Source organism: Gasterosteus aculeatus, chromosome 2 (assembly GCF_964276395.1).
Source record: "Gasterosteus aculeatus chromosome 2, fGasAcu3.hap1.1, whole genome shotgun sequence".
Classification (NCBI taxonomy): domain Eukaryota; kingdom Metazoa; phylum Chordata; class Actinopteri; order Perciformes; family Gasterosteidae; genus Gasterosteus; species Gasterosteus aculeatus.
Window position 1 is genome coordinate 3834995 of NC_135689.1, and position 10374 is coordinate 3845368.

Consider the following 10374-nt stretch of genomic DNA (forward strand, 5'->3'; position numbering starts at 1 on the left):
TTGGTTAAACATTTTTATTTTCATGCAACCCGAATGTTACACATAACTTCCATAAGTAAAAACCCAATTATATTCCGAATGACGAAAATTACCGGAAAAAAAAGAAATGGAAAGTAACAACTGTCGACGGCGAGGTAGCTCCGCCCTAAATCGTTCCCTATTTCCATCTGGAATGTACTATTATTTACTGTTTAGCAACCAGAGGAGTTTCCCACTCATGGACATTAGACAGAAGGCAGGTTCAAACACTTCTGCTTTGGCTTCACTTTTCTGACCCTGAGGTTGACGCCTCAATTATTTACCCAAGGAAATCAACATTAACGTTTTTCATTAGTGGCAATTTGTTTTTGAAGTCTCAGTGGTCCACGACACAGAAACGACACAAAAGTTTGGTTTGAACTTTGGTCAATATGCATAAGATATCAGATGAAAGACACAATAAAACAAAGAGAGAACTGGACTATGTTCTTTCTTTGTACATAGTTCAGCCAAAACTTCTTCCCAGTGTATCAGATCATTAACCCGGGCCACAAAGGCTCCTTGTGTAGTAGGAACAATACCACGGATCAGGACGAGTTCAACAGATTTAAGCTGGTCCTGGTCAATAAAAAGCTTTTCTAATACACCATGAAATACTCCACTTTCCACAGATCCACATCCAGTATAAAACATAAAAGAAACCCCCCCCTGACACAACTCCATTCACACTCGCCTACAATCACTCCCAAAGCAGCAAAGTAAAAAAACAAGCAAACGCACCCAGTTGCTGTCAAAACCCGACCTTTCAAAGCCACCCATGCACGACAGTTTGTTCAGTGCCCTAATTCCATCTTCAAGCTTTCGAAATACAGCGTTTGTGACGTTGTGATGATTTCTGGGAATAATGCCAATACACATTATCTGACTCATGTGTAAAAATGTGTTTCCAGTCCAAAAGCAACCGTGTGTACATCGTTTCCCCAAAGATCTGGTCAGGCCAGTGCATGATAATTCCAGTCCAGCGATGGCCTTTAAAGCTGTATGTTTCTTTCTTTAACTGTCTGGTGACAGACGTCTGCGAGGTTCTTGAACCTTGATCCCAAGTCATCCAGAAACGTCAAATCATCCCCCAGGTCGACGAGTGACAGCTCGTCCAGCGACTCGGCTCTGCTCCCCTGTCCCTCGTAGGCGTACTCGTGGGGTTGGTTCACTGACTGCTGTGTGTGGTTTCTATTAATCTCATCCATTCTCTGCAGGATTGACAAACCATACAAAGATGTCATGGTCATGTTGTCAAAAACGTACATGTATAAAATACATATATTAACGCATTGAGTAAGGAAGTTGGGTCTTATATCTGTGGGCCGGAGACCTGTGAACAACGTGGGCAGTGGGCCTGAGCACCAGATTCCCTTTATAAAACCACTCGTTTTAGGGCCGTGCCTGTTTTCCTGCACAGCCCTGGTCCTTACCCTGGCGATGTGGTCTGAGATGTGATGACTCGATACAAGGCTCACCGAGCGTTTGTATCTTGAGGAGCCGCCCTGTTCAAAGAGAGGAGGATTCTTAAAATACTGCGCATTCGAAACGGTTGACAGTGAGAGTCAAAGATGTTTGTATTTTACATACTACCTTAAATGAAACTATTGAGCTGCACTATTTACCTGATGGCTGTTCATCCGGTTGGACTCCCATGTAGAGTACTGAAATTAAAGAAATGGACAGATTCAGTCTTTGCCACCCTCAGTTGAGTTCATTGTCACTGAATTTGTGGATTGAAAATAAATAAGTAACTGGAACATTGGTCAGTGTTATATATTAAACTGCTGTATTTGCACATAACGATGAATCAATATTAGCCACGTTTTATTGAGTAGTAGTATTGAAGTAAACACAGTGTACCCTAAAAGAATCCGCTATGGTTCTTTTAGAAACGATAACTGCTTTAAAGCAAATGTGGGAGGGCCCCCTAGTGGGTTAAAGGAGGTTGCGTGCAGACTTTCAACAAAACACGGTTGGGTCATTCTCGAAAAAAATTGCTGTCATTCATCACTTCAGACACCAAAATCCTTCACGTTAACTTAAAAACGGCATAATGATATATGTACAATTAGTAAAGACAGTCCTTGGCATGATTAAACTAAGTTTATTCATCCAATATTCAATGTTACATTTTGGAAAGGTATTTAAAGAACAAAGATCTAGGAATTGCTTTGTCACTTTTGTCTTTCATGGAAGTCGAGCCCTTTTTTATTAAAAAAAAAAAACATTCATTAATTTTTTTTATTATTAATTTACTAATTTATTGTTACATTGAAAATTACAAATATTAAATATAACATCCACATGGTTAAAATAAACCGTGTTAAATACCTAATTATTATAAAATTATGAAATTACTACCAATCACACAGAATGATGTCATTGGTGTGATTGTGACACAAAATACTTTTATTTTGAAATACTGCACTGACTCTTTGAGATTCTTCCTGAATCAAGAGGTCGTTTAAGGAAGTGCAGTGGACATAGCTACATGGTAAGTCATATGTCTTACTTTATTCCTTCAAAACACACCATGATATACGGGAGAATTTTGAATGAAGCTTTTAAGCCTGTCATTGGTGTCTCTTGGTCGCAAGGTCCAAAATTGAACATTAAAACTGATTTATATTGAACAGTTTAATGGTTTTGATTTTCCATAAAACATATGATCTGACACATGGGAGCCATTTTGTAAAAAAAAAAAGAAATGTTTTTTTTTGTTATTGGTGTTACAGTCACTGGTGTTACTCCTCCTCCTGGTAACACCAGTGGCAAGACTGACTGTTTTTAAAGCGTCACTGTTAATTTCCAATTTCGTTTGTCTACGGTGGCTAGCCCTAGTCCTTTAGTTGTTTTTAATAAATAGTTTGAAACATGTATGGAAATTATATTAAAAATGCTGACTTCAAGAATGTGATTGATGTTATATTGGGTCACTGATGTGATACTATAGATGTATTTTTTTCACATTTCAAGCCATTTTTTATGTATTGATTGGTGATACTATAGTACATTCATATTTTTTAGATCTCACAATTTTTTTATTGTTAGTTTGGCAGAAATAAATGATGTGGTAAAACAAATTAATCCTTACAATGTTTAAAAAATGTAATTAATAAAATATTTTTTCTTGGTCTCAGAGTTCCATTACTCTACCTTAAGCAACATTTTCAAGTTGTTGTGACAAAAGCAATTTTTCTGACCATTTAATGTTGTTTACATTAGAAGTGACACCAATGACAAGAATCCTAATGAATTATTCAATAAAATATATAAAAATAATAAAAAAAATACACTAAGCTCGCCATTTTGTGGATTCATTAAGTTTAGAAGTTGGTTAATAGATTAAAAGAAGTTTTTGGTATGAACGGAGAAATACATTTCAGAATATTTGTGCTACTTAAACTCCACCTTTTCTGCAGAATGACCAGTTTGTCAGAGTAACCTGATAAAACCTCCGTAAAGAAAAACCTTGGTAATCACTGTCTCACCAAGCTCTGCCTGCGTTGGCTCCTGAACGTGCCTGTTCGGCGCTGCATGCTCTGCAAGGTCATGTTGGAGTTCTGTAGTAAACATACAGTCCGGTTAGGACAGCGACAGGTCCTGAACAATACCAACGTCACACCGCACCTGGCTTTTAATCATTGTGATTAATCATCTTGTGCATTTACAAACAACACAAAGGAGTCTATTTACAGGCCTGTTACTCACCACGGTGAACGCTGCGCTGTTGTAAAAGTAAGCGTCCTGGGCCGTTGGACGAGCCTTCTGGGCCGAGAGTTGAGCACCGCAGGAAGAACAAAGCAACAGAGAGTTGGCAGAGGTGAAGAAAAATAGTAAAAACATTTTGTTTTTGAGTGCTCAATTTGAGAACTCTCTAGCTCAACGCTTGGAAAAGAAAACTCAGAGGTTCATGAAACATTTACAGACACTTTCAAACTTGCATGATGCTTTGTGGTTGTGCATTCTGTGCATTAAAAACAGGTCCGGTAATCCCATTTTGTTAGCAGCCCTGACAATCCGAGACGCCTTCTTTGAATCAGGTCGTTGTACTTAAGGTCTCTGCTCTGCAAAATTGTGCAAGACCCGTAACGTGTGCCATAAATGTGTCACATACCTGTCTATCTGCTGTCACTTCAGTTAAACGATCAAAGTAACTGTATTATAGCTGTCGTTGACCTTTCAGGAGGATTAGGAGCTGCATTCTTTAAACCACCGCCCGTTTTTTTTTTAAAAGTTGTTCGTTTTTTACTATTCAGTCCCAACTTTTGACACAAGCTGTGACTTGCACTCCGACTGCACACAAGACACCTGTGAAAATGTATGTTGGAGGAGTACCTGCGCGTTTCCCATTTTAGTCACAACCGTGTGGTTTCTGGGAGTCGGGAGCACCGTGGGTTCACTCTGCAGAGAAGTCACAGTGAGAATAAATAGATTGATGCGTGTGACTGGTTTAGTAGCATACTGTAGTTTGCCCACAACCCACCGTGGATGCTGACCCCCCTCCCTCTTGGTTGTACTTGATGAGGGTCTGGTTGCCCTCATCCTCCACCATGGGCATGTGATGGTTCTTTTCCCTACACTGACACTTGCAGAGGAGGAGCAGCACTGGAGACACACATCAGAAGAGTGTTAAAAAACGTGGACACACTGGTTCTTGAGCCAAGTGTCATGTTGAGCTAAATGAAGAGCTGAGACAAAGCCGGAGGGTGGAGCTGCTTGGAGGCCAGCAGTAGAGATTGTGGTTGTGTTGAAGAGCCTTTAGGTGTGAGTGTGTGTACATTTTGTAAAAAAAAAAAACTTTCAAGGTTCTTGATGGGCTCGTACCCGAGCGTAGTTACATTCACACCTACACCAGAGCAGAATCTTAAAATATTATATATTTATAATATACACATACATATATATGTCTGTACAGGTTAAATTAAGGTGTGTTAAATCTACAATCTATCTTGATTTTATACATTTTGCCACTGATTTCCATACTCACACAACAATAAGAAGAGTCCCAGGAGGAGGAAACCAATGCCCGCCGCCCCTAAGCTGGATGAAGACGACTTTCTGCTGAGGCAAACGTCTCCGTCTCCACAGTCACACACCACCACCTGCACCGTGTGACGTCCCACCGAGTTCTGCTGGTCCTGAATGACCAGGGGCACCGAGTAGTTATCGAACGGAAGCGCCCTCAGGCCAACGAGGCCGCCTTCGTAACCTGGAGGTGTGAAGAGAGGTGTGAAGTATCGCATTTCAGCATGTGATTATTTCAGTAAGCAGGGTTTGCAGACATGCACTGACCAACGGAAGGGTCTAGTTTCCATCGCTCCATCAGAGCTTTGTCGTCACTCCCGAAGGAGAAAGTGAACGGGCCACTGAAAGGATTGGCATCGGGGTCCCTGGCAGGAACCATGACCTTGTTGACGTGGTTCCCACACATAATCACGCTCTTGTTGGCCAGGCTTGGCTCGTTGTCATTGATGTCCCCTAGGTGGATCAGAACAGTGCAGGTACCTGTTTGTGGAGGCTCACCTAGGAAAAACAACACATTGTTAAGAATGCACCGTCCGTCTTGTATTTGATTAGAATAAACGGAGAGGGCTCCTTTGTACCATTATCTATGGATCCGATGACGATTTTGTAAATTCCATCATCATTCACAAAGGGCGACTCCCTGTCCATCTTCTTGGCCGTTGTGATTTTTCCAGTTTTGTTATCTATGGTCACCCAACCCGCTGGATCTTCTAACAGCACATGCCTGATCATTCGCATGGGAAAGTGGAAGGGGGGGGGGGGCAGAACATATTATCTAAAAGCATTCAATTGAAGCTCATAAAAACTTAGGTACCACCAGTCGAGTCATTTGAGTTACACCGTAATTTCTCAGCATAATTCTGCATGTGGACACCAACCTGATTTTGGATACATCGGAGTCAGAGTCCAAAACCTTCGGAGTGAACAGCACCTGTCCCGGCCCCTCCTCCTCTCTCTGGTACACGTCAAATGAATCTTTCTCATAGAACGGTGGGTCGTTGACGTCGATCACTTTGATGGTGATGTTGGCACTGTCCGGAGAGGGAGGTGGGCCAGCCGGCGATTGGCTTTTACAAACAAACAACGGCTCCTCGTTCTTGACTCCGACCACCAGGTAAGCGTAACTTGTCCTCTCAAAGTCCTTTCCCTAAAAAGAAACACACCGGTTTAGGTTGATTTGTGTACTTTTAGCTTGACCTGCTCTCGACCAATGAAGCAGAATTACCTTGATGACACTCAGGATACCCTCATTAGTGACAGGGTCGGTTTCAAGTTTGTAGTTTCCCTCCTCGTTTCCTTTCATGAAGAAGTATATGGCGCGCCAGCCGGGAGTCATCGGAGTGTCTTGGTCGTCCACCGCAATTCTCAAAATATCGTCCTTGGTAATCGATTCTTGCACCTCAGCTTGATACTGGACAGACGGAACAGTTTCATATTTAACATCAATTCTAAAAAATAAAAAAGCAAGTAATTACTCAATAATAAAAGAATGAGTGCCTTCTTCTCCCTGAAGGTCGGCAGATGACTGTTTTTGTCGACGACGTTGAGAGTAACGAGAGCCGTGGAGGAGAGCGACGGCTTTCCGTGATCGCGCGCTTCAACAATCACTTCAATCTTCTTTGCTTTCTATAACACATCGAAATGTTGGTATTTTAATTTGACATTGAAAAATCAGTGCGTGCGTTTCCACGTGTATGAAGCCAGGTACAGCGAGTCTCACATCGTAGTTAAGACACCCTTTAAGGGTGAGGTGGGCCAATCCGTCACGGATCACCTTCAATTCCATCCTGGGCTCTTGCGGGCTCTGTGAAACTATACTGACGGTGAACGTGGAGTTGGGCGAGTTTTTCTGATCTATGTCCTTGACCTCCAGCTGAATCAGGGCTTCCCCTTCAAGGAGTAAGGAGGCAAAAGAGTTTTAGAAGTGACCAGTGGCAGATCATTTGCACCACAAGCCGTCCGCGCTACTCACCCTCTTCTGTATTTTCGTTCACGTTGTCTGTTAGTTTAGACACAAAAACTGGCGGGTTGTCGTTGAGGTCCTTCACTTCGACATTGAAAGAGAGCTCCCGGTCTATCGATCGACCCGTCTCTTTGTTCAAGACATCAAATTGGATCTGTGGTCAAAGGCGCAGATGTGAGAATGATTTGTAATGGTTTTAAGAAATGTAGTAATCGCCACACGTCGCTCACCTCGAAGAGGCTGTATTTCTCCCTGTCCACAGATTTTTGGGCGTAAACGACTCCGGTGTCTTCGTTGATGGTGAACACTCCTTTCGGATCCCTATCCACGCCCATCCCACTGATGTGGTACACAACCCCCGTAGCAGGCTTCTTGTCATTATACATCTGGGGGGCAGACAAGGCCGGGCAGCTGTTAGTGTTATTGCACACTTCACGTACTTCACCTGGGGTATTGATTGGTTATTCAATTTACAAACTGATGTCCTCACCTTTGAAATTTCCTTTGGGAATGGCCCCGTATCTTCTTCTTCTATTTCAATCGTTGACAGGACCCATCTTCTTTTGGAACGTACCAAAAGTTCCTGTTGAAACCAGAATGAAAATCATTGACGTAACATTTTTGATATTTTCGGTTGGAGGGAAAACATTTCGGGGGGAGTTTGGATTTCCGCTGACCTGGTTGCCACGGCGAGGCTCTACCAGGGCTGTTAGTGCAACCTACGAGAGGGAAGGGGGATAATAAAACACTCACGACAGCAATGATCACGCTTCATTCAATCCTGACTCACTGTTAATCAAATACAGAGAGTATTGGGATTATTTATGCCTTTTCTTAATTAGGGAAGATGTCCATAGCTAAATACTTTTCAACCCGATGTCATGGTGTGGTTCACTTCCTGTCGTATTTTGTAGTTTTCTGCCACTCGTGTCCCCGGGTAACTTCACTTCCTGCCTTGTCCCGTCATCCCCTGTGATCGTCTAATAGTTTCCACCTGTGTCCAATCACCTGCACCTCCCTAGTGTATTTAAACCATGTGTCTCTTGTGTCACTTGTCGCGTCATTGTCTTTTGTCGTGGATGGCCGTAGTTTCATGCCTGCTGTTTTTCCCCCCTGTGTGATTTTGACTATTAAAGTCTTTTTGTTTCTGCGTCCTGCCTCCTCCACCCACATCCCTGACACCCGATCATATTCCTGACAGGGACGTGACATTTATTTTATATTCTTTTCACTACCTAAAGTTGAACTCCGTGGCCTAAGGTCAAACGTGAAAAGGGCCGCTATCATGTTAGCGCTTGACTTTTAGAATGTTATGTTGTTAATTTGCTTCATTTTTGACAACTTTCGGAGGGTTTGTCCGTCTTGCGGATAAAAGCTATAATCTAACCGACTTTAGGTACAGCGCATAGTGTTTGCACTTAGATCACAGCGCAAACATCATATAAATGCATCGTAACCTGAGTGAATAACGAGAATAATTACATTATTTTTTTACCACTTTTAAAAGCAAAGTTCAAGCAAAGTGAACAAAAGCAAGGAGTTTGAACAAAGAGCTCGACGGTGAGACAAAAAAAGTCAGCATAGATGGAGACCATGATAAATCAAGTGGAACAAATTTTACTGGAGCTGTGACCGAAATGCTCATAATTCAAGCCGTGTCCCAGTGAACTGAGCTCCAACACGGGTTCTGAGGGATATTTGTAAGGTGATTGAAGAACTTATCCGACACACAGAATCAAGCTGTGAAAACTATTTTTTTTACATTTTAAAATGAAAACAGCTGCCACGCAACAGAAAAAGATTGCAGTCAACAGTAGTTCAGGAAAAACGCCACAGGGTTCGACGCTGAGGACGGCTCATGTTACCACGCTCACATGTCGTGTGTGTACATCATTTAAGTCATAGAACTGGTTCTGCTTCTATACTTCCTCTTTTCATATTTGCTTATGCAAAGCATCTACAACACCCAACATGATTAAAAACATAGCTAAACATTTATTATAGTCGCTGATAATTGAGAATGCCTACCAACAGAAGCAGGGAAAGGGCCTTCATCCTCCTTCCTCGATATACTCCGTGGGAATGATAGAGTGAAACACAGCGTGAAGAACGGGGAGGGCAGGGGAGACAGCCCACAACGCCCACAGGCTACAGGTGGGCTGACCTCGCAGGTAACAAAAGCTGTTTGTCACTGTTTGCATCCACGTGATCCGTCGAATCTTGTCCCTGTGCGGTTTAATATGTGCAAAGCAAGGCCAGTGGGAGCTTTTGCGTAGGTATAAAGTACCTGTGTGTTTGCTTCTGTATCTAAACATATTTTGTTAGAGGAGTGGCTTTCTAGCTGTGCTGAGAAACAAATGTCTCGGCTCTGATGAACAATCCTCCAGCTCCGTGGCTCACGTTACCATTTCTTATTCATGACCGACCTGCATGCAGAGGCAGTTTGAAATGACATTTTAAACCCATTGGTGCATTTTCGGTCCCTGTGACACTTTCTTCAAACCAGCTGTTTGTCATTTCAATTATGTACATTTTGTTCTTTTGTACAAGCGTATGTGTACTTATAGATTGTAGGGTGTACGAGCCTAGACATGCTGTACCCTACAATCAGAAGGTTGGAAATGACAGAGATAGTTCGGGTAACCTCTTCAGTAACTCTCAGTCAGACGGATTTGTTATGTATTTTTATTTATTATATTACAGTATAAAATTAGTTTTGTGTGTTAAAATTCAACTATTTTACTTTTAATGAAGTAGCCAGAGCAGTTTGTGTTAAAGGAAATGATAATGTAAATGTCTGTGTTTACACGCAACTTTGAGAAAAAGGAAGTGACTTTATTCATTAATTAATGACGAGTGACACATCCAAGATGTTGAGGATCCGTCTGGCGGAGTTGTGGAATGCTGCCAAGCAAACTCTCCTTGGGCGTAATGCGCGTGTGAGGCTTTTTTAAATAACTATTACTGGAAAGCGTAGTGGCTTAAAATGTTGACACTTAAAATGTTGATTGAATTAAATTTAAATTTGCCCTATTCAAACTTTAAAGTAATGAAGTAAAATAGTTGGGAATAATGTGTATTATTAAGATGGCGTGGGATCAACAATTCCATCACATCTTTCTGATATTATTTCTGAAGAAATCTTGAAAAAACATAATATTAATATACTACAATATAACATTTTGTATCCAGAGTTAATGTAGCTCTGCTTAGAAATGGGGTTTCAGAAAAACAGAATGTAGAAAGTGCACTTAAATCATATTTCAAATCTTTTCACGTTGATTTAATATACTCTCTGTATATATGACACACTAAAAACATGTTATATGCCAATCTGCATTTGACACAAGGAGTTGACTCTT

At 41.6% G+C, this 10374-nt stretch overlaps 1 protein-coding gene across 2 annotated transcripts; it reads right to left on the reverse strand.

Annotated features, from left to right (window-relative positions):
- On the reverse strand, positions 1 to 9321 carry cdh26.1 (cadherin 26, tandem duplicate 1). 2 transcript variants are annotated; one of them, XM_040192512.2, is made up of 19 exons: positions 9041 to 9321; positions 7690 to 7731; positions 7503 to 7595; positions 7243 to 7398; positions 7022 to 7166; positions 6770 to 6939; positions 6547 to 6675; positions 6275 to 6460; positions 5928 to 6196; positions 5628 to 5773; positions 5317 to 5547; positions 5012 to 5233; positions 4508 to 4629; positions 4360 to 4425; positions 3733 to 3789; positions 3513 to 3584; positions 1644 to 1682; positions 1452 to 1523; positions 1 to 1229 (listed from the first exon to the last, which is right to left on the reverse strand). In XM_040192512.2, exons 1-19 carry the CDS (start codon positions 9065 to 9067, stop codon positions 1011 to 1013), a joined length of 2463 nt encoding a protein of 820 aa, XP_040048446.2. In that variant the 5' UTR covers positions 9068 to 9321; the 3' UTR covers positions 1 to 1010. The 2 variants fall into 2 exon arrangements, with proteins under 2 accessions (XP_040048446.2, XP_040048447.2); XM_040192513.2 differs by having other exon boundaries at positions 3733 to 3786; positions 9041 to 9309.
- Positions 9322 to 10374: the final 1053 nt, after the last annotated feature.